General features: G+C 40.9%; 1 protein-coding gene across 1 annotated transcript; it reads right to left on the reverse strand.

Moving 5' to 3' along the window:
- Positions 1-671: 671 nt before the first annotated feature.
- On the reverse strand, positions 672-21,647 carry LOC131225573 (ATP-dependent Clp protease proteolytic subunit-related protein 3, chloroplastic-like). Its single transcript, XM_058221124.1, has 9 exons — positions 21,304-21,647; positions 20,061-20,162; positions 19,230-19,352; positions 5,876-5,935; positions 4,185-4,281; positions 4,011-4,084; positions 2,484-2,537; positions 2,129-2,212; positions 672-1,007 (listed from the first exon to the last, which is right to left on the reverse strand). Exons 1-9 carry the CDS (start codon positions 21,568-21,570, stop codon positions 912-914), a joined length of 957 nt encoding a protein of 318 aa, XP_058077107.1. The 5' UTR covers positions 21,571-21,647; the 3' UTR covers positions 672-911.
- Between the last annotated feature and the right edge of the window lie 4,822 nt (positions 21,648-26,469).

Genomic DNA, 26,469 nt, shown 5'->3' on the forward strand with positions numbered 1-26,469 from the left:
TAATGAGGAAATGGCCATTAAATTGTAGCCACCAGCTACAAACTTAAATATTGCAATTTGAAGGCAACACAAATGCTAAGGAAACCATGGCTATTCATACCTCATGAATTACCTGGCAGACCGATTCACTTGCATAGGTGGATACATTGTGTGATCTTTCATTAGTATGTTGCTACTAATGAACAAGGAACCTGATCAATTGAATGTCAGCTATTAATGGTACGCTGAAAAACTGCAAGTGCAAGTAAAGAAAATGATTTATTTTTTTTCCAAATCAACATATGTTGCATTGGTCTAATTACAACAAACGCAGTTGTGTTTTTTTTTTTTTTGTTTGGGCCAATGTCCCTGAGGTACAGGAGTTGCAGAACTTCTGCCCATTTACCATGCCATAGATGTATGATGATCTGAGCCATCTACTGCTGATTAGCCACTGACTAAAAATTGCTTTCATCAGACAATCTGACCTTATAAATCACCAAATTTCTCATACCTTGTTTTATGGATCACATTCGCAATGTCATGATCAGAGGCTCAAGTATTTGAGGGAGTCTATCATTAAGTTTCTTTGAAGGCATTCATTGTATGCATTTTTCATTTTATAGTTCCTTTAACGCATCATTTCGCAATGATCAAGAGGCTCAATTATCAATATCCCAAATATCCCATCAAACGGTGTAAGTTCCGCAATCGCATGCATTGATGGATGCATTTTACATTTTTATAGTTCCTTTAAAGGCATGAAATTCGCAGGGTGACTTGAGGACATCATTTCTTATACCAGGATCTCTATCCCATGATACGGGAGGAAACTTCCATTGTATGCTACAGTGTATGAGCGACTGTGGACTTGTCACCTGCAGCAAAAACACAGCTTGTAGTCACAGGGTTGACATGCTTTCGAGAGAATATTACAACCCATCGACGATTTTAATGCCCGCTTTCCTGTCCCATTCTTCTGGTGAGGCTGCATCCGCCATTATCTTCTCTTGTCCACGCCAAAGAATCTGCAAACACATCCAAAATCACTCCCTGAATTGTAATATGCTCATGCGAGTGGACACCATCAGACGGTCTCAGAACAAGGGTAAAGGACACCATGGGACTGGACACCATCAGGCAGTTGTCACATGTGGGGGTTACCACCTGAAGCTGGCAAGGTGTGGGGCCTACCAGCTTCACTTGTGGCGATACCTATGTGCAATTACCATCTAATCTCAACCAGATTCTCAGTCAGATCATTTACACAAAAAATCAGTACGAGTGAATTACGCATGCATGTGTATGCATGTTTTCACGACTTGAGAGTTTAGAAACTTGAAGAAAATGGACATGCTTTGGTGGGTTTGACTCAACTCAATAAGATTAAATCAAGACTGGGAAAAAACTCAACTAGATCACAACTCGATGTGTGTGTGTAAAGGGAATAATTGCGTAGAGTTTATTATACCACACAGTCGACTCTGTGAGGTCCACCATGATGTGTGTCAGACATCCAAACCATGCATCAGATGCCTCCCATCATGAAACGGGGCAACCCAAGACTCAGCCAGATGCAAAACTCAGGTGCAATAGTGTAAAACCATGCATAAAACCTCTGTAGCCTCCACCACGAAGAACAACTATGCAAAAGCCACAGATCCACTCATCATGTGGTCCACAACATCGAGAAACATGGACAATCACCAATCTGGTCCAAAGCCACATGGTCCACAACATAAAGAACCATGGACACATCAATTTGGTCCAACGTACACATGCGGACAACCTGATGAGTGGAGTGGTCTGATTTTTGCACTAGGTAGTCTTCATGGTGGACCAACCAGTTTGACAGGTTGGATGTCATATACACATCAGGAAGCAGTTCTGCACTAGTTTGACAATAACAATACTATCCAACTAGTTGAGTTTGAGACCCTCTTAAAACATTTCATATTACAGATACTTGGTTTTCAGTACTCCCAAAAAAAAAAAAAAAAAAAACCTCGACCAACTATCGAGTCACTTGACCCAACAGAGCTCTGAGCCGAGTTGAGCATTTGAGTGCAAAAACCTATTTAACCACATTATGGAGTCAAGGAATGCATGTCCCCCATCAGCAAGAAAAACATGTAAAAGCAGAATGTACCTTGTCAATGACACCAAACTCCTGGGCTCTCATGGAATCCATATAGAATGGTCTTCGCATCACTTTTGCTACTGTCTCGGTTGACTGATAAACAGTTTAGACAGATCAGGGATTGGAACCATCATTAGATACAATAGGTGAAACCATCATAATATTAACAGGTAAATTTATTTTTCTCTCTGTTTCCCATATGACAAAACCATGTAAGACGATGCAATGTCCATATCAGATTTGGATGCATACTCAAATATGGATGTTTTAATCCTTGAGTTGAGGTCCTTTCCTTGCGTGAATTAAAAAGGAAACAAATCCTCTACTTAAAATTAAAAAGCGGTGGGGGGGAGGAATCACTCACATTTCCAGTGTGTCTGGATATAAGCTTAACAAGCGTGTCCCTGTTCTTTATAACCTGCCAGAACATTTGGTGGCATGAATTCTTGCACAAAAAATTCATGGTAGAAATGCAAATGCAAGCTTCGTTTTTTTTTTTTTTTTTTTTTTTTGGGAGGGGGCATTTCCTCTCATCTTGTTCCCTGTAATATGGTCCACCTGAGTGTTGAATCGGACTACTTTTGACATCTGGGACAAAAATAAGCTCACACATCTGGATGGGCTGGATGTCTTGCAAACATCACGTGCACCCCACATATGGCATGTACTACTGTAAGGTTATGGTGGTACTGGTGCCACTGGAGTGCATTGCTTTTAGTAGATGAGGTGGTAAACATACCAACATATTTTGTCACCATCATCCAAGTGTTTCTCCCAGCAATTTGAAGTTGGCCTTTAGAGTTTAGACCAGAGAGGGAGGTTGTCATTTAAATAGTAAATGGGATTCTAGATTTGTGAATGCATATAATCACCAGGCTCCCTTCAAGAGTCAAAAATAGATTCAAGGGATCATTTGGATGAACAATAGAATTGAATTGGAACTACAGTTCAGCTCAATAAGGCTACATTTGAATGCATTAGCAATTGGAAATGACAGAAACTTGTGTCATCACCTTGTACTCATGACGAGGAATTAGCCCTCCAATTTCAGTTACGTTTCTTTCAAGTCCAATTTGAATGCAGCGGAGCTGCACTTTGGAGCCCAGACCCTCAATATGATGCTCAGAAGAAAATTATTATTTGGTTATTTCCACCTTTCTAGATTATTAACTTCAATTGAATTGCTAGCGCATCAAAGCACTTCCCAAAGAGTAAACAACCAAAGTGGGATATGCCCAATTCCATTCATAATGAGAACTACCCACCAAATTCCAATTCTATCATTCTAAGTCTTGACTTGAAATGCATGGAATTGCACTTCGGAGTGCGCTCATCATTTTGAATTAAAATGGTGTGCCCATGTTCTGTATTTCTTCCATAATGAAGTGGGGAGTAGATCCAATGCTCCTGAAGGCATTGCATTTTCTCCTCCAGATTACATACCATACATGCAACAAATGTGCATGATGATCCAAACCAGGCACCGTACCCCTGGCCCCACCATTGATTGGGCACTGATAAAAGAAATGCTTTTATTGTAATATCTTAACAGTCTCATGAATGAAACTTTTCTCACTGAATGGGCAATGTTGCTGATATGTCTTTTAGTGCTCATTTGTACGCCACCAAGGCTAGGGATCGTCCAAACGTTGTTATTTTTTGGACAATGGCCCTCTCACTTTAGGCCTACTAAATGAAATGTATTCCACATGAGCAGAATGACATGGAGACACAAAAATGCCTTGCCTACGGGGGCATCAGGTCACTTCCAATTACATGAATGGACAGCAATTCAACCTGATTGAACATCCAAATGAATTTGTCTAACTAAATCAAGGTTCCCAAGTCCATTACAAGCAAATGCTAGTAAGAGAGTGAAATAAAAACTAACCTCATTGGCACGAATAAGAACATCACTTGCTGGCATTAGCCCAGATGATGGGACTCGGGGTTGTTGAATCATGGCTGAGATTGAATTAGAACGAACAACATGATGCATCATAACCTTAGCATGATAGAGAAAAGGGCTAAAATGTATGCAACATCAAACAGAATAGCAGCAAACCTTTGGCATGCGGCATCATAAACCGTCTACCCTTCTTTCCAGCAGCAAGAAGTAGACAAGCCTGCCCTATGGCGGCTCCAACAGCAACTGTCTGGATCTGCATATGTGACGCCCGTTTCACCATGAAGTGAAAAATATTATGTGCAAAGAAACCAAGATAATTTCAAAATTTTCCTAACACAAGGATTCCTATCAAGCAGTGGTATTAATGAGGATGTGAAAATATTCAGACTTTCAGACATCAATCAGCTTCATATGCAATTTTTATTTTTATTTTTGAAAGATAACGAGAACGTTATTGAAGCAAAAGAAGAAAACAGAAACATAGGGGAAAGTTGGACCGCTGAGATAGCCGACCAACTATTCTCCCAAAAAGAGCAAATTACAACCCTTTAGCTTTTCGACAGAAGAGGCCCACTCAACTATTAAGTGAATCACCCTATGCACGGTAAACTCCACCGAGTTAGTAATACCATTAAAACATCTCCCATTCCTTTCTTCCCACACGGCCCACCAAACAGCCAAGACAGACATTCTCCAACGCTTCATATGCATATTTAGAACTTGACCTGAGATCCTCGACCTGAGATCTGTATATAGTATCCCTGGGTCTTCTGTTTGTACAAGTGGTGACCACTTTAAAGTAATCTAGACCATTTGTATGAGTCATATGACAGGCTTCACCTTTAAGGGGCGACACCCACAAATCTACTAGACTGGAAGATCCTATACTGTCTATCTTTGGCATATGTATTGTTGCTGTATCTGTTTCCTTAACCATCTATTTGCTGGCTATACCAACGAAGGTTTGGATTGTCTCATTGAGGAGAATATTTGGTCACACTACATCCAAGGCCCATTACACCCCCAGTCTGATCCCTCAACTACAGACTCCATTTGCAACTCCATTTGCACAGACTGATGATTTGAGGATACCATGCACATCCTCGGCACAAGGACTTCACAATTCCGCAAAGTTGAGACCTAGGAAGGTCTAGGAGAGCTATGCACGGACTCCTCAAGATGCATGCTCCCACTTTATTTCTTCAAGTAATACCTTGAAAATTGGAACCAATAGAAGGACCATATAGAAGGTAAATCTATCATAAGATGGCCAGAGTATCAACAGTCAGAAAAAACGATGGTTGCACATTGGCATATATGTTATGAAAGAAAAATAAAGAGAACTTCAGATTTAGAAATTGTTCAAAGAAAAGAAGAATCTAACACATAAGATCATCATCATCATTATCATGGCTGTCACCACCATAGCCTTGTCTAAGCTATTTCATAAAGCAGACCAATACAATTAAAACCTTGGAAATTCAAAATATGAAAACAACCATACTTTTCAAAGGGTGGAGATGCTTGGAAATAATTATAAAAATCCAAAATTGATTGAAAAGTCTACCACAAGCTGCTTGGAGATAATCATAAAGAAATTAATAGTGTTTGTAAGCAGCATAGGATATGCATATGTCATAGAGATCACAGCAGCTACTGATGTACTGCTATGCATTTGCAATCATCCACCAAATTAATAATCCTAGAAATCATCATCATCATCATCTAAAAGCTTTATCCCAACTAATTGGGATCAGCTACATGAATCCTGTTCTGCCATTCCACCCTATCAAGGGAATGAGTGTAGAAAGAAATGGAAAGAAAAATATATGAGAAGATGAATGTACCTCGTTTTTCAACTGCATCATTGCATCATAGATAGCAAAACCTTCAGACTCCATTCCAACCTGAAACATGAACAACAGGAAGACATAATGGGTCATAAAAAGGAAAAAAATAAATGCAAGAACCATTTGTACAAATCTAAATAATTAATAGAACAATGGTCAAGAAAAATGACGCCGTCGAAGTATACAAGATTAATCAAATGGTGGTGCATAGGTAGGCGATCATCATCATCTAAGCCTTATCCCAACTAATTGGGGTTGGCTACATGAATCCTTTTCCACCATTCCACTCTATCAAGGGGCATAACTTCGGTTAGACATATAATTGGTCTAGATGAACTTTCTTATTAACACCTGACCAGTGGATCAACCAGATTCTTGGGCTGGGGGAATTACGACCGACGACGACGACCTGACGATGACGACCTATGACGATGACCTGACGACCGACGACAGACATTGACTATGTGTTATCAGATGATAGAAAGTATTATATGACATCGATTTCTCTATCGATCGATGTCGACCTCGCTTAGAAACGCTGGGTCTAGAGCCGATGCTAGGGAGAAAGGGAAGAGCGAAATTTCAGAAGCCAACGATCCTGTGAGGGGTACAGACCGGGGGGGTGGAGGGGGATGGCAACTAGTTCTGGCCAGGCCATTGGCTGACCCTGGGCGTAGGAAATATGCCTCATATCCTACCCTATTCGTGAAAGGATATCCCCATGGTTGGTACCCTATAAATCTGGAAAAGATTTTCGGGCGGGCGGGAGCTGTGATGGACGTCGTTATGCCGAGAGATAAATCCAGTGGTGCTTATCGGGGGTTTGCTCTTGTGCATATGGGCAATGAAGCAGAACTGGCAAGAGCAGTCAACATGCTCCATGGGGTAAGTTTCGCCGGTAAGAAAATATTGGTGCAGAGGACTCGGTTCGGGCCTGAGTCCCTTCCTCCCAGATCCTCCTCTCTGAAGTGGAATCCCTTTGATCATCCCAAACCCCCTCTTCAGGCCCCCTAGTCCCAAGAGCCTCTTCAAGCACATACAAGGATCCTCCCAGTTCCTTCCGAGGAGCAATCCTTGAGAAATGCTCTCCTTCAGGGTATCAGCCACCCAAATCACATTCCTTTGCCCCCGCTCTTCGCCTCCTATGGAAGACGCTGTCAAGGCTCCGCGTAGCCAACCCCATAGAGTAGAGAAGACGGATCATTTAGACTTCTCTATTTCCGTGGACCAAGATATATTTGAAAAAAAAAACAGAGCGGAATTGGCGAAATCAGTAGTCATCTTTACAAAGAGGGAGCCACTATTGCGGCAGTCAGAGAATGGATCAAAGATTGTACCGGCTTCCAATATGGAAACTCCGATGTCAAACCACTGGGTTTCAACACATCGTGGGTCATGGCATGTCCTGGCCTTAACCCTGAAATGTTGACGATGGTGGGTCAGTTGCATGCCTCGGGCCCGATCGCCAAGATTATTCCATGGGAAGAGTTTTCGAGCTTCAGTAAGGAGAATATTTGGGTTCTTATTTGGGAGATCCCTATGGAATGCTGGTATGATGAGTTCCTTATATCAGCGGCTTCTTGTTTGTGTTTTCTTCTGGAAATGGATTCCAAAACTCAGTTGGGAGTCGAAGTAGGAGTTCATCAGAGCCAGGGTTAGAATTAAGAAGAGTACTCCCCTCCCATCTCATATCTAAGTTGAGGTCGATGATCGGATCATCATGCTCCCAGTCCAGTTGGAATCCCCTCATTCTGTACAGCCAAGATGGGGTGATGTTTGGAGATCCAGGGAGTTGGCTACTCAACCCTCTTCGCAGAACCAGGAGGCTTCGTTGGAAGAAGGAGCTCGCTTTCCATACTCCTCCGGAGTACCAGCACGGTAGGCAATCGTTGTTCACAGGGACTGCAATCGTTGTCCCCTGCCTCTAGGTGGCAACATTCTCGTTCATCCAGGAGCCTTTGCGTCAGACGCAACCGATTGCGTTCGTGAGAAGCAACCGCTGGCGTCAAATGTCATGCCACGTGGCGACGACCCCGATCCCGACTCTCGAGATTTGAACCGCCCATCCCTTCAAGTTAAGCAAAATACGACACGTTCATTGCTGATTGAACCGTCCATCCCTTCAAGTTAAGCAAAATATGACAAGTTTATTGTTGTTGCTTACCTTCCCGAGATGCAAATCCATCAGTAGCGGACTCCCGACACGTGTCTCCGGATTTATCTCAAGAACCAATCAAAGCCACCCATCAGGATGACCTATCGCCCTTCCCTACGCTGACACCCCTTATCGATTTCGAATCTGTGGAGGTGGGTCCGTTCGGGACCAGAATCCACTTGTCTCCTGCAAAAAGGGGCCTGCTTAATATATCTGACTACGTGCCTAAAAGCCCCACTCCCAGACCCGCTTCTTCCCCGACGCGATCCTCGAGGCCCACTTACTTCTACCCTTCTACATCTCTCCGTCTTCATTCGACTAATTATTTGGGGGATGATTCCTCCAAGGGAGAAATTACAGATAGTCATATGTCTGAGACTCATAGCTTGCTCTCCACTCCCTCTTCACCAGCTAATTCTGATCAACAAGCCAGGGATTGGACTGATCTGGGTCCCATTACCTTATTCCAGGAAGATGTCTCCATTGAAGTGATTGTAGCACAACCCATCCAAATGTGCGCTGATTTTCCCCACCAACAACCAGAAGACAATTCGACGATTGTCTACCATCAGCAGCCTGATAAAATGCTAATCAACACTGAGGGGAAAAGCAAATAAGAAATATTTGACGAGATCCAAAACAAAAAATGGATCAGGGAAGCGGTAGGCCACATCGGCCGATCTTTGGGCTTATCTTTCGGCAATAGAACTGAAGATTACACGGGCCTCTTTCAGTTTATAGAAAATAGGGGACGACCTCTACCTCCCTCCAAAAGTCCTGCCAGACAAGGGACGCGTTCTTCCATCAACAGAGAGCTGCTAAATCTCAGAGTATCTCCAGAAATGGCATCTCCGTCAGCTGCTAGACGAGGCCGAAAGGGACGTCGGGGAAGTTCGATTCCCCAATGAATATTCTCTCTTGGAACGTTAGGAGAATCGGCTCCAAACAAAAAAGGAGCTTGATCAGCGATGCTATTCGGAGGATAAACCCGGATATTCTATGCCTTCAGGAGACAAAAGTCCCCCACTTCTCTGATAAACTTCTGGCTTCGATTTGGAGAGTGAAGGATGCTCATCGTATTACTTTGGATGCTATCGGCTCGTCGGGAGGAATCCTTCTTGCTTGGAAATCATCCAGATGGGACCTACAGCATTCCTCAACAGGCGTCTTCTCGGCATCGGTCACCCTTCAAGATAAGTTGTCTAGTTTTTGTTGTATGGTTATAGTAGTTTACGGGCCAAACGTTGATTCCCTCAGGCCATCCTTCTGGGACGAATTGACCGCTTACAGATTATCTTTTCCAGGCCCTTGTTGTTTTGTGGGGGATTTCAATATAATTCGATTTGCGGAGGATCATTCCTGCAAAAGGAGAGTCACCCCTGCCATGGAAGCCTTCTCCGACTGGATTCAGTCCCAAGAACTGATTGATCTGCCGCTGTCTGGAGCTAGGTTCACATGGTCTAATGGCCGAAGGACTCCTATTCAATCCTGTCTGGACCAATTCCTCCTTTCTTCGGACTGGTTGGAGACGTTCCCTTCTTCGAGCCAATCAGCCCTTCCCAGAACGACTTCCGACCATTGCCCGATCTTGCTCTTAATGGCAGAAGAGAATTGGGGCCCAAAGCCTTCAAGTTCGACTCAGCCTGGCTTAAAACTGAGGGGTTCCATCAGCAAATTGAGGAATGGTGGTCCTCGTTCCAAGTCAACGATTTTGCTAGCCATAGATTGTTATGTAAGCTCAAACTTCTTAAAGAGAAGATCAAAGCCTGGAAGCAGGATGAGTTTTGCAAAAGAGAGAAGGATTCTGAAGCCCTCCTTTCAAATCTCCAGGAGATCGATGCCACTATAGTAGACCAAGCTCTTCCGTTAGATGTTCTGGCCAGGCGTATTCAGATCATCCAAGCTTTATCGACAAGAGCCTTGGAAGAAGAAATCTCTTGGAAGCTGAAATCGAGATCTAAATGGATTGCCGAGGGAGATAAAAACACGAAGTACTTTCACAACTTAGCCAACATTCGAGCTCGTGCTAAAGCCATTAAATGCATCATGGTCGATGGTAGGCAGATTGAGGATAAAGATGAGATCGCCGACTGTGCCATCAGTCATTTCAAATCAATTCTTTCGTCGGATGGCTGGGTGAGACCCCGTCTCGATGGTATCGCTTTCTCTGCCCTCGAAAGATCTGAGGCGGACTTACTGGAGGCCCTTTCTCTGAAGATGAAACCAAAGTAGCGTTATCTACGTTAGAAGGAGATAAATCTCCCGGTCCTGACGGCTTTCCAATTATTTTTTTCCAAGTTTTCTGGGACTGCATCCGAACCGATTTCATGAATTTTCTCCACGAATTCCATGTGAGGGGAAAGTTGTCCAAAGGTCTGGGCGCTACCTTCATCACTCTCATCCCTAAGGTTTCGGGTGCTTCTTCTTGTTCGGAGTTCCGGCCAATCAGCCTTATTGGAGGTCCTTATAAAATTCTGGCTAAAATCCTATCTGTTAGGCTGTCAACAATTATGGGGAAGCTGATCTCCAAATATCAAAATGCATTTATAAAGGGGAGACAAATAATAGACGGTGCTCTCATTGCGAACGAATGCCTCCATTCTTGTCACAGGTCTGGAAAGAAAAATATCTTCTGTAAGCTGGACATCGAAAAGGCCTACGACCACGTTGACTGGGATTTCCTCCAATATATGCTGATCCGTATGGGATTCGGAGAAAAATGGAGACGCTGGATAACTTCCTTTATGTCCTCGGCTCACTTTTCGGTTCTTTTGAATGGTATTCCAAAAGGCTTCTTCCCTGGCACTAGAGGTTTGCGACAAGGGGATCCCCTGTCCCCTCTTCTATTCCTCTTTATAGCCGAAGCTCTCTCTCAAATGATCCTAAACGGGCAGCGTGCTGGTCTCTTCAAGGGTATCCCGATATCTGGTTTGGATGCTCCTCTCCCTCTAGTCCAATTCGCAGACAACACTCTGATCATGGTGGAAGCAACCTCAGAAGCTACTGAAAATCTTAATACTACCTTAAAATGTTTTGAGGCGGTCTCGGGTCTAAAAATCAATATGTCCAAATCAAAGATGTTAGGCATCACCATCAACGATATGGAACTCACCTCCTTCGCTGACTCTCTGGGCTGCTCGCCGGCTTCCTTCCCTTCTTCTTTCGTTGGCCTTCCTCTCGCTATAGGTCCGCCTCCGATATCTATGTGGGACAAAGTAGTAGAAAAATTCCAAAAGTCTCTCGCAAGGTGGAAGTGCCGTTATCTATCGATGGGAGGTAGGTTGACCCTCATAAAAGCTGCCCTGTCCAATCTCCCAATTTATTTTATGTCGCTTTTCAGATGCCCCTCTTCAGGCTTGAAAAGGATTAATAACCTTAGAAGAGGTTTTCTCTGGTGCGGCAAGGAGAACCAGAAAAAGCTTCACCTTATGGACTAGAAAGATGTTTGTAAGAATTTTTGAGATGGCGGTGCGAGTATAAGAAATCTAAGGATCATGAACAGTGCTCTATGGGAAAATGGATCTGGAGGCTGGGATCGGAAAGGGATGCTCTTTGGAAGAAGATCATTTTAGGCAAGTATGGCTCGTCTCAGGGCGGTTGGTGGTCCAAGGACTACTACTTATAGAGCTTCCTTTGTCTGGAGGGGCATTCTGTGTTTAAAAAAAGTGGTCACTGATAACATTGCCTTCAGCTCGGGAAATGGAGCATCAATCAGGTTCTAGGAGGACAAGTGGGTGGGAGATAGCACCCCGAGGAACAGATTCCCCCATATCTTTAATATCGCTGCTGAGAAAGATAGCACGGTCGCTAATTGGTATGTCTTTTCTTCAGGTGGTGTGGTGTGGGACATCCCCTGCGTCAGAAATCTCCACGAATGGGAGATAAAGGATTATGTGGAACTGCTGGACTGTTTGTCTAATGTGAATCTGCATCCGTCTGCACCAGATAGCATTTTTTGGAAAAAGGAAACTTCTAGAAAATTTACGGTTAATTCCCTCTATTCCATTCTCGCCCCTCCCCCTTCCCCGACCCCCCCCCAAATATATCTGTTTTACTTGGCTGGCGGCCAACAATCGGATCTTAACCGTCGACAATTTGAAGAAAAGAGGAATGCAACTGGTTAACGTATGCCTATGTTGCATGAAGAATGAAAATTTTGTGGGTCTTCTCCTAGTTCTCTGTCCTTTTATATCCCAAATTTAGAGGGATTTCTTCACACGTTTCAATCTTAGTGGATGTACGCCGAGCTCTGCCTCTTCTATGTTGGCTTATTGGCATGGTTTTAAGCTGGGTAAAACCAATTCCCGTATCTGGAGGATGGCAATCCTTGCCATTTGGTGGGCCGTTTGGAAGGAAAGAAATGATAGATGTTTTAACAATGTTCAGAGTTCGGCTCAATCTGTCAGTTCTTTTGCTAAATATCTGATCATAGAATGGGTCGTTAATGTAATGGATCTCAAGGATCATAACCTTTTATTTTTGGGTTTGTAGGCTCTTGGCTCTGCTACCTCAGCAGTCTTTTTTGTATCCTCTTTTTCCTTTATAAAATTCCGTTACTTGAAAAATAATAATAATAATAATAATAACTTTGGTTAGACCATAGGTCATCAAGACTTTTCTTACTACCTCCACAAAGGTGTGCCGTATCAATTTTAGTGGGCGTAAAATTCCAAAAAATGTAGGGAAAATCCCAAATATTTAGATGATTCCAAATATGTATTCTTTTTTGTTTTGACCATGTTTATGATGGCGAAACGGTCCACTCTTTGGTGAGAATGTTGTCTCGGCCCTTCTGATGATTTTATCGACCTGATATGCTTAGATTGATTTCAAATTGGCTCACAATTCATGCAAGTTATAGCACTCATCACACCAATGCACATCCCCAAGCATTTGACATCATTCCCCCAAAGAAATCTTAAGAAAATTTTGAAATTAAATTCGGATGACTAATGTCGCTAATTTAGGGGGCTATTCAAATGCCCCCAAATAGTCCTAAAATTCATGTAATGTATGGCATTCACGCCACTAATGCATATCTATAAGCATTTGACATCACTCCTCGTGAGTAATTATAAGAAAAAAAACAAAATTAAATTCGGATAAATAGTGTTTGCCGATTTGGTGAGCTACTCAATTGCCCCCAAATCAGCCCAAAATCCATGCAAGCTATGATACCCATCCCACTAATGCATATCCCTAACCATTTGGCATAATTTCCCCCAATAAATTTTAAGAAAAAGTTAAAATTAAATTCGAATGAATAGAATCGCCGATTTGGGGGCCACTTGATGCCTGAAACCGGCATCAAATTCATGTAGTCTATTGGTACCCATCCCACCAATGTAATTGGCCCTAGAGTGGTGGACATTTATTGGATGGTGAAGAATGAAAAATATCCAATGGTCCTATTTCAAAAAACAAGTGTCCGCAAATCAACGGTTAAGATCGTTAAAACAAATTGATATTGGGATTGTGACTTAGCAACAACAGGTCCCATAATTTAATTGGTTAATTTTGAGTTAATATATGCCACATGTACAATTTCTGGGTGCAAGTGTATCAAGTGTCGTGCTCTACTAGAGTATCATAAAAAGAAAAAAGAGGTGGTCTCAAGTCAAATCGGTTGGACCACAAAGCGTGTGCGAAATCCAACCTTTCAAATAGATTAGCTCCAAAATGAGGGCCACCTAATGCAAAAATAATTCATATCTACTCATTAGGTGGGCCATACCATACACAAAAATGACTATCCATTGACAAACAACAAAAAAGTACAAGTGTGGTCTACTTAAAAAGCGGACATGCCTGAATTTTGAAAAGGTGATCCTCGTGATGGGGAACCTATTGGATGGAGTGGATTTCTCACACAAAAAAGGTTAAACTTATTGGACAAAACTTATGGTCCAACCAGTTGGACCTTTTATTTATTTATTTATTTATTTTTTATTTAAAAAAAAAAAAAACAAAAAACAACTTGGACAATATTAAGCCACATTGCATATTTTGAAATGAAGAGAGAGATGGTAGAGGAGGAGGAGAAGAAGCGTCTCCAATTAGGTATGCTTTTTTTTTTTTCCTTGAAGAAGATAAAAGAATATTTTATATTTATATATATATATATATGGAGGTAGACATTACGAGGTAACAACTGTCAGAACCCATAACAGCCATTACGGGAGTCGTAAGGACCGTTCTGCATTTGCTTTTCTACCCCACGCCAATTCAGACCCATATCACGTAACTGCAGTTCTTACCATTGTGTATCGGCCAATACATAGCCGATTTAGCACACCTTGAACTCCACCTACATCCTTTTATGCCTTCCCCTTGAGCCTTCAACTTGTACAAATTCACTCCTTCTAACAGGCCCAGTTCTTGGTCTCCGTTGCACATGAACAAACAAAGTCTACGTTCCTTCATCTTCTTACCTATTGATGCTACTCCTAAACTCCCTCAAATGCATTCATTTCTGATTTTATCCTTGTCTTGCCACTCGTCCATCTCAACATCCTCATTTCAACTATACTCATCCTATGGACATGCCGTTCCTTAACTGCCCAACATTCTATCCCATAAAGCATGGCTGGTCTTATAGCCATCATATAAAAATTTACTTTTAGTTTTGAGTGATACATGACGATCACATAAAACTCCAGAGGCACATCTCCATTTGTTCCACCCTGCTTGAATTCTATGGGTAACATCATTCTCAATCCCTCCACTCTCAAGAATTATCGACCAAGATAACAAAAGTGGTTATGTTGGGAAACTTCTTGGTCAACAATCTTTACTAATTCTTTGTCCCACTCCAATAGTCCAATTGCACTCCATTTACTCTGTTTTAGTCCAACTAATTTTAAACTCTTTAGATTTTAAAGCGCCTCTCCAAAAATCTAGCTTCGTGTTTACGCCCTCCCTCATCTTGTCAATCGAAACTATGCCATCTACAAACAACATACACAATGGGATCTCTTCCTGCAAATGCCCCGTTAATTCATCCATAACCAATGTGAAAAGGTACGCGCTCAATGTCGGCCCTTGATGCAAGCCTACAGTAATTAGGAACTTACTTGTCTCTCCACCAGTGGTCCTTGTATTTGTTACTACTCCCCCATATATCCTTAATCATGTCAATATATCCTTTTGGAACTCCTTGCTCTCCTTTTGGAACTCATTTTTCTTTCTAAGTGTTTGTGGCTCGTCTTCATTTTGTTTTCTTTTTCTTTTCCTTTTGTTTGTGTAGTTCCATTTTTCTTTGGCCTTTGGCCCCAATAAAATTTCATCTATTAAAAAAAAAAAAAAAAAACCCACCACATTACCTCTTTAGGGACCCTATCTTAAGCTTTTTCTAAGTCAATCAAGACCATGTGGAGATCCTACCTCTTCTCCCTATATTTCTTCATCATTTATCCAAGGAAAATAACATGAATGGTAGACCTCCATGGTATGAAACCAAACTGATTTTTCTAATGCATTTTGTCTTCTTGCTCAATCACCCTTTCCCAAAGTTTCATAATATGGCTTATAAGTTGGGTGCCATTTAATAAACTGAAAAATAAGCTCTGAAAATTAATTTAAGTGCTGAAATGCTAAATTGTAATTTTAAAATAATTTTAAGGATGTTTTAGTCAAAACTCAAAAGAAATTTTAATGCACCACTACTTTCAACGTTCAACCTTCAACATTTAGTGAAGGAATATTTTCAGTGAAAATTAATTTAAGCACTTAATAAGTCTGATTTGCCAAACAATCTAAATTAGTGAAAATCACTGAAAATATCAAATTTCAATGATAAATGCTGAAAATAAGTTTTATCAAATGGCCCCTTAATTCCATGATGGTTACTACAGCTCTACATGTCTCCTGTATTCTTATCAATAGGTACCATGGTACTTTTCCTCCATTCATCTACCATTTTCTTCGATCTTACAACTTGTTGAACAACTTTATCAACCAAAATAACCCAATATCTCCCATACAAATCTAACCTCTACAGATATACTATATGGTCTAAGGGCCTTTCCTGTTTTCATCTTTCTCAAAGCTTTTTTCACTTCAGATATCATAATCCTATGAAAGTATCTATGCACTCCAACGTTATTTGAGTTTATGGTTTCTTCTATCCCTATGCTCTTAGAGTGGTTGTCATTTAACAAGTTCTGAAAATAGCTTCTCCACCTTTCATTGATCTCATTCTTCTTTACTAGCACCCTATGGTTATCGCTCTTAATATATCTAACATGATCTAGGTCCCCACTCTTCCTTTCCCTCTCATTTTTGCAAGTTTGAAGACATCTTTCTCACCTTCTCTTTTCTCCAATCTACTGTAAAGATCATCATAAGCCTCAAGTTTAGCCCTACTACATTCTTAGCAATCTTTTTCGCATTTCTATATTGTTCAAAATTTTTGTTGTTTCTATTCCCCTACCAAGCTTTGAAACATGGATGTTTCTTATTAATAGCTTTTTTGTACATTGTTATTCCACCACCAAGTTTCCTGATATGATTGGCTTTTCCCTCTAAATACTTCTAGGACATCTTTTGCCACTTTCCTAATGCACTCAGTCATCTCGTTCCATATGAAAAGTTTACTTCTTCTTTGACATTTCACTTTCCTTCTTCTATCAATTTATTTCCGAACAACATTGTTCTCTTCTTTTAAATTCCACCTAGTTTTTGGACGCCTATTAATTCCATTCCATTTCTTCCATCGCTTAGAGTAAACATCAATGACCATTAACCTATGTTGCGCAATCAAACTCTCTCCAGGTATCACTTTATAGTCCTTACATATTAATCATTGTCTCCCTAAGTAGAAACAAATTTATTTGGCTTGTATATGATCTACTTTTGAAAGTTATTAAATGTAGTCTCTTCTTAACGTATGTGTTTGCTAGAGCTGGATTGCATGCCATAGCAACACCAAGGATAGCTTCCCCCATCTCATTTCTTCTCCCAAACCCATATCCTCCATGTAGAGTCTCATATCCTCTACTTTCTTTTCCTACATAACCATTAAAGTCTCCTCTACAAATATCCTCTATCCTAGTAGAATTTCTCACATTAGTCCATCCACATGCTACCACAATTGTCTCTTGATTCTATCCTCTAACCCTACCTGTGTCACATATGCACTAATAACATTGATTATCTCCTCTCCTAACACAAGTTCTATTAAAAAAATCCTATCACTTACTCTCTTAACATCTACAATTTTATCCTTTAAATATTTATCTACCACTATCCCCAATCCATTTATATTATAGTTCTTTCTTATATACCAAATCTTTTTTTTAAGGATAAGAAGTTAAATTTATTGATCAACTATTGGACAATCATCACGACAGCAAAGAATACAAACCCACCAACTAGCAGCCACCGGATATTACAAACAAATCAGCCTTGAGACATCATCAGAATGTACATCCTTTACCGCCGAAACCAACCCATTCTAACACATCCCTCCTAGATTGCCCCAAAATGTCTTCCCAAGTTCCCCGCTTGTTGAGGAAGCATCTTCGGTTATGTTCTCACCAGATGTTCCATAAAATGGTCACGAAGAGAAGATGCCATGGGGGATGCCAACTTTTGGGAATGGGGCTGTCGTTCCAAGCCCAAAAGAGATCTACAACCGATCGGGGCATCACCCACTATACACCAAAGGACCTTAGGAAAGCATACTACACTTTATACACAAAGGTGCAATGGATGAAAATATGGTCTACCGACTTCACATTGCATTCACAAAATAGGCACATGTTAGGAAGGACCATAGATCTTTGTTGAAGATTGTCTATGGTTAAAATACGATTCCACCCAACTAACAATGTGAATGAAGCTACCTTTGGAGGGGCCCCATAAAACCAAAAAGTGAGGAAATGCCCTCTACCCCTCTAGGCTCTGAAGAATCCCGAATCCTCTTGTAAAATGATTTAACTGTGAATTTCCCAAATGGAGTATTCTTCTACCAGATCTTATATCCATCTTTCTCTAGTTTTGGCCCCTTTCCACTTAGTCGCCTGAACACAAGCTATGATAACTCTCCTTCGTTTCATCGTATCTACAAACTCCATAGTCTAATTTGTCAATGTTCCTATATTCCATGTGGCAAGATGAATCTTATTCTCTTGGACTAGCTTCTTTACCCTCAATTATTTCTCCTTAAATTGTCAAGTGATGCTACTAGCATATGGCTGTAAAATACGGAAAAAAAATAATAATAATAATAAATAAAATAAAACACACACACACACATTAAAATCATTAAAATCATTAGAAAACATGAAGCATAAAAATACATCATTGCAACTATTTAATCTCTATTTGCATGAACTAAATGAGAAAAGACACAAGAGAAGCCTATCCATCCTATGAGATAAAAGGGTGGGCAAAAGCCTTGAAAACCTCTCCTCCCTAATGTCTACTTGCTCTACTCAAATGTGACTTAGAAACTCGAATTTATATTCAATTTCCTCTTTTTTTCCTTTTTATTCTTTACTTCTTTCTTTTATTATTTTTATAAGCAAAAAAGAAAATCTCAATTTCTGAAGTTGACTCTGCTGCTGATGGAAAAGTTGCTGCTATTTTGTTAATAGAATTGAGTAGGCTATCTTTTATTAAGTAAGAATTCAGATAATACACCAGTACTTCCCATTTTTTTCTAAGTCATTATGGCAGGGTAAGTAATGGAAATTTATAGGAGCCTAAATTGGGTCCTTTTGTCCGTGTAACTCAAATCTGTTTTTTGTTCCACATGTTCATAATTTTTTGGTTTCTAAAATTACTCTATCAAAGAAACAAAAGCTATAAAATTGAAAATTAAAATACTGCAGAAAACCTTATCATTGCATATTGATAAGTACAATGGCTTCTCTAACTGTGTTGTCCAAAACCAAGAGTTTCCACATTCCACATTGGAATTGTAAAACAATTCAACCATATGTCATGAGAAATTCAAGATAAAGAGATCAATTTATGATATGATAAGTCATGAAGAGACAGACTGGTAAGTCTACAAATATTAACAGAATCTAGAAAAAAAAAAAAATTAAGATTCAGGTTTGCATGGAACAAATTCAACAGCTGCTCTGAAAATTGGAACAGTAGAGATTTGAAAACTTAAATTTGAAGAGCCTATAAACTTGTCCAGCTGAGTCTAAGACTAAACCAAGTTAGAAATGAGAACCAACATACCGTTTCACCATCATCACGAGTCGTTCCAGTTGAATTGATGTAAAGATAAATTGGCTGGTTTGGATCCATCCATTGCAAGTAAAGCAGTTCTGCTATGACGAGCTCTGTGACAGCTGGCACCAACTAATCAATGCAAATGGCTAATTATTAGCATGTATTGTGCCATTAGATAAGACATGAGAGTCTACCGATAACAGATTGTATGTGTAACAATATATAGGGAGACTAACAACATAAGAAGTGATAGGAAACAGTTTTGTATGTGGAACAGAAATCAACTAATAGCAGAAAGGCTCAATATTCGTATGTATAATTCTACAAGCAAAAAAACATGGTTTTACAAGTATTAACAGTTAATACTACAATAGTTGACCACGTCCAAACTTTTTACCATGAATATAGTTGTGTATTCTACTAGCAATAAGATAGTGACATGCTACACCCGTTACTAACTAAAATAAAAAATAAAACTATGAGAGTGAAACTCTAAAAAAGAAAAACAAGGAATTAAAAGAGAGAGAGAGAGAGAGAGAGAGAGAGAGAGAGAGAGAGAGTGCACCTGCAAATGTGTTTAACTGTTTATGAAAGATAGCAAGGTGGGGAAAAAGAAGGATGATAAATTCAAAGGTATCCAATTTGTGGCTGATCAGAAACTATCCTTAAGAGAAAAAGCAAACTGCCTAAAGCAGAAGGAAAGCATTGCTGGAAGCCTAGAACTGACAATTTTCCCATAACTGAATAAACATTCACAATCAATTTCAATTATGTTAAATGCCAACTGGAATGACTTGGCCAAAAAATCCCAAGCAAATGAAATTTTAAAAAACTTACAGGCATGCCAATGTAAACTATCCGTCCATGTAGAAGTAGAGATGGCAAATCCGGGGGAGGTTTTCTCGGCCTGTGCTCATTGTAAGTAACAGTGCGTTCCACCTGATACAGGCAATGAAAAGAAGAATAAAACACACATCAAGAAGAGAAAAAACATGATAAAGAAAGTACAGAACCTCACTTCAGAAATGAGGAATGATAAAAAAAATAAAAATAGAACCCATCAAAAGTAACACCCATAAATGAGGAAAAAGGGGTTAAAAAGTCTCTAAACGTCATCCACAGGTATTCAAGAACCCTATTGGAGAATTCAGTTTCTGAAGCAAAAAAGGAAAATAAAAATAAAAATCAAGAAATGAAGTTGGCCTACTCACATAATAATAAATGACCCTAAAGAACTCTGTCAGTAGCAAAGCTAAAAAGAAACAATTTATAATAAATTCTCTAATATCTCAAAAGAAACTAGTTAGAAGGGGGCGAGGATGAAAAATCTGTCGATATGCAATAAAAAATTCTTTTGATGAAGAACTAACAAAGAGGCTGATCTGAGAAATGGGTCTTTCTTAAGGTCGGTATTGGATCTTCTATATAAAATGTACGCTCAATCCAGAACAACATTGTAGAGGAAAGAAAATACAACAACTACAAAAGAAAAAAGTCTACCTAATTTCTTAAAAATTAGGAAATTCTATTAAAAAAGAAAGTTAACAATTTCATCCAAAACACAGAAAAAACCAAAAAAAAAAAAAAACCAAGAAGTATAAATTGCAAATGGATTTTCCTCCAAACATGAAAAATACCACTCAGAAAAAACATGAAACTCAATTAAACTAACATGGTTGAAATGAAGAATAAACCAATGATAAAACCCATCAATTATATATAAAAAAAAAATAAAACTAAAAAATTTTAAAAATCAAATAAAGAGCATAACCAATAAGCTAACCTGAGAAATGGCTTTTTCTCTTTAAATTTAAAAAATAAAAATAAATAAATAAATAAAAACCCAATGTTTTTAAATCAAATTCACATCAACTCAATGACGAACAAAATTAAACGAAAAATCACAAAATAAAAAAAAAAATCCACAAAATAAAAATATAACCAATAATATTAATAGAAATAAAAGAAATCCATTTAAAAAATACAGCCAAGAAGCGTAAATGGAAATGGGTCTTTCTCCAAACGAGAACAAAATCAAAGAACCAAATCACAGAATCTTGAAATGGGTTTGTATTTATACCTGAGCGGGAGTAGCCATCAGCTTGGGATTGTCGAATAGATCGAGATACGGAGGTGTATCCGAATCGGTGGAGGTCTGACGGAGGGGAAGAGGGTCTGGAGCAGTGGCAGCAGCAGAGGCGAGCTTGGAAAGGAAAGGGTCTCGAGGGTTTAGAGGTGGCATTGGAATCGACGCAGCAGCATAGGCGCTTCTTGGAGAACGCAAGGAAGACGCCATGGGCATTTGCAGGGTGCAGGGGCTTCCAAATCCCATGCTCCCGCACGCCATCTCTCTCTCTCTCTCTCTCTCTCTCTCTCTCTGTACTTCAGAAGGTGCAGAGGGTTTTCTTTTGAGTGTCTCTCTCTTTCTCTCTACTTCAGAAGGTGCAGAGGGCTTTCTTTCGAGTGTGTTTGGATGGTTTTCACGATTTGCTCAAAATCGAATTGGATAACTAACAGGACACCGGTCATAGTCCACCACCATTTTTAAAATGGTGATGACTCGTTCTCCATACATGTGGACACGTGTAAAGCAATCTAGACCACCCAAAAGTTTGGGACATTACATGGCTCGAAAGTTAGACTGATCGAGTACTCTTAATTATTTAATTCGTGAGTGCCAAATGGATGGTTATTGGTACAAATTGAGAGACGGAAATTCAGGTGGTTACCATCACTTTCTCTGTTTGATTTATCGGTTATGCTCCTTTTATGGTAGGTTCAGCAACTTGAACGGCCTGGATTGCTGTGAAACTATACATGAGTACGGTGGAAGATTTACCACCATTTGTAAAGTAGCCAGGGACTATCATGAGGCTAGCCTCGACAAACATGGGACTACGTGGTCCTGGTGCTGACAGCCGTGTGTCTTTCCAGCCCGGTTGGAAAAGCAACCCCAGGCCCGAGCGCTACCGTGACGATTATGCGTGGCTAGGGTCTAAGCCTGGCTCAAGCCAGAGACCACCCTTTTTCTTTTACGGTTGCAACTGCCAACCGAATCACCAAGGATATTTCTAGTGGTGGCACGTGGTGAGATTTGATTGGTCATGCAAGATGGTTCAGTATCAAACGACAACATGTGGCCCAATCAAATCCTTGACATTGGGTTGCAGGATATCCTGCTCTTCTCCAATAGCCATCTACAAGCTCGCAGGATTAGGTGAGGCCCTGGCCTTACCCAAGATGGTGCATCCCCGTCATCTATCAGTTTTTCTCATATTATTTTAGGACATTATTTAAAAAAATGAAGAAGATTCAATTAAGGGGTGGACTGTATTATGAGAAACAGTGGTGTTGACTGTTAATGGGTCACAAAAGTTATGAATCAAGCTAATATTTGTATTTTCCCTTGAGGTAGACGTGACCTTATCAATAGATCCGATGGTAAATAAACACTCTAAAAAGTTTTTAATGGTGGAACGGTCAATCACCACTATTCATTATTTTTTATGGTGTGGTCGACCTAATAATTAGATATGCTTCATTTTGGGGATAATGCCCTAAAATGATCTAGAAAAATGGATGGACAGCATGAATACATAATACATACATCAATGTGGGCATCACGATAACTATAGGGTAAGTGTAAGGCCCATATCTTAGACCGTACTGTTCCGTAGGCTTCCGCTATCCTGCCGGTCGAATTATGGCAACCCTCGACCTGTAAACGGCTCTTGCGCGCGACTTTAAGTCACATCCCAAAGGTTTATATCGGCTCGACTCGAAACTTGTATCCTAACGACCGCGTCGTCACCGCAGTTCCAACGCCGCGTCTAGCGCACCGTTGCGATCCCAGGTCAGAAGATGTGGGCCCGCGTTTATTTCGGGGAAAACGCCGTGTGTGCGAATTTTGAAAGAATCTGTACAACTTATCCCATCAATCAATCAATCAATCAATCAATCAAATACAAGCAACCCATCTCTCTCTCATTCTCAAAGTCAACTCTCTCTCTCCATCCATCCCTTCCTTATACCCATCACCCATTACTCCATCTCTTTTCATCTCACCACTTCCCTCTCTCTCTCATTCTCTCTCTTCACTTCCAAGCAACCCAAGAGCATCCAATGTCCAAGCTTCCCAAGCCTAACCCAAGTGTGGCCCACTTCCCTACCCCAGTCTCCCATCTTAGCCATCCAATCTACATCATCCTCCGTCAAAATCGAAGCCAAGGAGCCTCGGAGTTCAAGGAGCTAAAAAAGAAAGTCGATAGGTGGGTGATCCATCATTGATTTTTTTGTTTTAAGGGCCCACTTGTTGTGAGACCCACTTGATGTATGCATTGTATAAGGGAGAGCCCAATAGTGGCGGGTCTTTCCCCTTCACGTTTCTCTCTCTCTCTCTCTCTCTCTCTCTCTCTCTCTCTCTCTCTCTCTCTCTCTCTCTCTCTGTGTGATGCCTTATGGCCCACCATGATGCAAGATGATCTTGACCGTCCGATAGTGAGGCCACCTTGCTGCTGCCTTTTTATAGGCCCTAAATGAAGGGAAACATAAGAATCAGCTTGATCCAAACGTGTGGCCCACTGGATGTGGGACCACCGTGATGCACGTAATTTAACCACACCGTCCAGCCTCCTGGACGGTGTGACCGACATGATGGATGCGTCTTGCATCCAGGCCGTCCATCCCTTCCTGGACGTTGGAAGTTTTCTAAAACAACAACAACAATATATATATATATATATATATATATATATATATATATATCGAGGTGAGCACCACATGGGACCACCCACCATGGCAACACATTGGCTGGCCTACTGCACAACAGCTATACGCCTGCTGTGATGTGGAGTAAATCCACACTGTCCGTCTATCTGGTGGGACCCACCATAAATGTAAGCGTTTCATCTGCACCGTCTATCTGGACAGTGCCATGTACTACCCCACCATGATGCAGTGTTGTATCTGCACCGTCTGTGCAGTGGCCCACCTTAATGCTTGTGTTTATCACACCATCCATCCATCTGTGGAAACCCACTGTGATGTATGTTTAATATTCCACGTCGTCCATCTAGACGGGCTGTGAGGGACCCCACCATGATGTATGTGAGGTATATCCATACCGTCCAGCCATTTGTCAAGCTCATCTTAAGGCTTAAGAAAAAAAAATGAAGCAGATCTGATGATCAGGTGGACCACACCGCAGAAAATAGTGTAGAGTGAATGTCCACCATTGAAACCCCTTTTGGGGTCACAGAAGTTTGGATCAATATCAAATTTATTTTCCTCTTAATCCAGGACTTTGTGACCTTATGATCAAGTTGGACAGAAAATAAAATGGTGGGCCCCGTGAATTTAAATGGTGAAAATCATTATCTCTACTGTTATTTGTGGTATGGTCTAGATGACCTTCTGATGGGATTTATTTTTTTTGGAAATGTTCTAAAATAACCTCTAATTAATGTGTAGGCCCCACCTTGATGTGATGTTTGTTGGGCCCATATGGGAGGCCCTTTATGATATATTTGAGGCCCAAATATGAGGTCCATGGTGGCATGTTTTGAGGCCTGTGTTTGAGTGTCTTAAGGCCCATGTGAGGAGGCCCAATGTGATGTAATTGTGGCCCACGTCTGAGGCCCAATGTGGTGTGTTTATGACCCATGTGTGAGGCCCAGATGATGTATATATGGCACATTTGGCGAGGCCCATTGGTGTGACCCGTTGATACGGCCCATTTGATGTATATGAGGCCCATTGGTGTGACCCGTTGATATGGCCCATTTGATGTATATGAGGCCCATTGGTGTGACCCGTTGATATGGCCCATTTGATGTATATGAGGCCCATTGGTACGGCCCGTTAATACGACCCACTTGATGTATATAAGGCCCATTGGTGTGGCCCGTTAATAAGGCTCATTTGATATATATAAAGCCCATATGATGCGGCCCATTGTGATATATTTGAGGCCCATGGGATGTGGCCCAAGCAGTATATGTGAGGACCGATTGATACGTGATTCCACCACGATGTATGTAATAATGTTTACAATATGTCATACCTTGGGAGCAATGATGGTTTGACATCCACATTGTAAGAGCAATGATGGTTAAATGTCTGCATTGTAACTCTCCCTAGGGCCCATTGTTAGGCCCATACTTGTAGTGTGTAGGCCGTTTAGGCCCATCTTCGTTATGAATAGAGTTCATCACCATATAACATGCTCAGTATAGCTCCATTATTCATACTCATACGCATCATATGTATGCTTGATATGAGGAGTGACTGATCATAGCATATGCCTTCGGGCAGATTATTTATGGGGTTCCCTGATAGGCAGAGTTACCCCACATGAGCACGCGATACGCGCAGGGTTGTTGCATGACTGATAGTGTGATTCATGCACATCGCATTTGTATGACATGATTACTATACGCCCTAGCGACATCAAGGTTGTGGCCTCCACAAGCATATCGTGGATGGCAGGATCGGACACCAGAAATACTGTTACTAGCATCGGACCGCCATAAATGTCCCTGGTGAAAATTTCTAAACCTGATGGTACCAGATGATGACTCTAACGTCGAGACCGAGTGGATACATGAGCGCACAAGGGTCATATACCAGTAGGTCGCATCTCCCACTGTGTCGTGGTCAGTTGGAAAGGGGTGTGACCTTACCCGCCTGAGTGAGGAGGCAATATCTAGGTTGAGTTTGACCAGCTTGAGGAATGGGTCCCCTATCGACGAGCTGGGCCCAATATTGGCAGACGGATAGTGAGGTCTCTTCCACTTACCCAGTTGTGCGCTCGGATAGGGGGACAAGCTGGCGTAGAGTGTACTAGACCCCAGTGATTGTCCAGTGTGAGAATTATACTGATATTTGATGCTCTAATGATGAGTTACATTGATATGTGGATTCAGATGAGGACTGGTGTGCATGAGTTGCATCTTGCATCGCATGGCCTTAGTATGGCTAGCATCATTCACTCCTTGCATCGTATGGCTTTAATGTGGCCGATAATATTCATGACTTACATCGCATGGTCTTGATATGACTGATAGCATTCATGTCTTACACCATATAGCCTTGGTATGGCTGATTGCATTCATGTACTCATCAGCATGATTCCGCATAACTCTGATATTGCATTCTGAGCATGCTCATATTACGCACACACTTACACTACCCTCTAAGCTTTCTATAAGCTTATGCACGATTGATGTGAGCAGGTAACGCTAGGACA

Source organism: Magnolia sinica, chromosome 14, assembly GCF_029962835.1.
Source record: "Magnolia sinica isolate HGM2019 chromosome 14, MsV1, whole genome shotgun sequence".
Classification (NCBI taxonomy): Eukaryota; Viridiplantae; Streptophyta; class Magnoliopsida; order Magnoliales; family Magnoliaceae; genus Magnolia; species Magnolia sinica.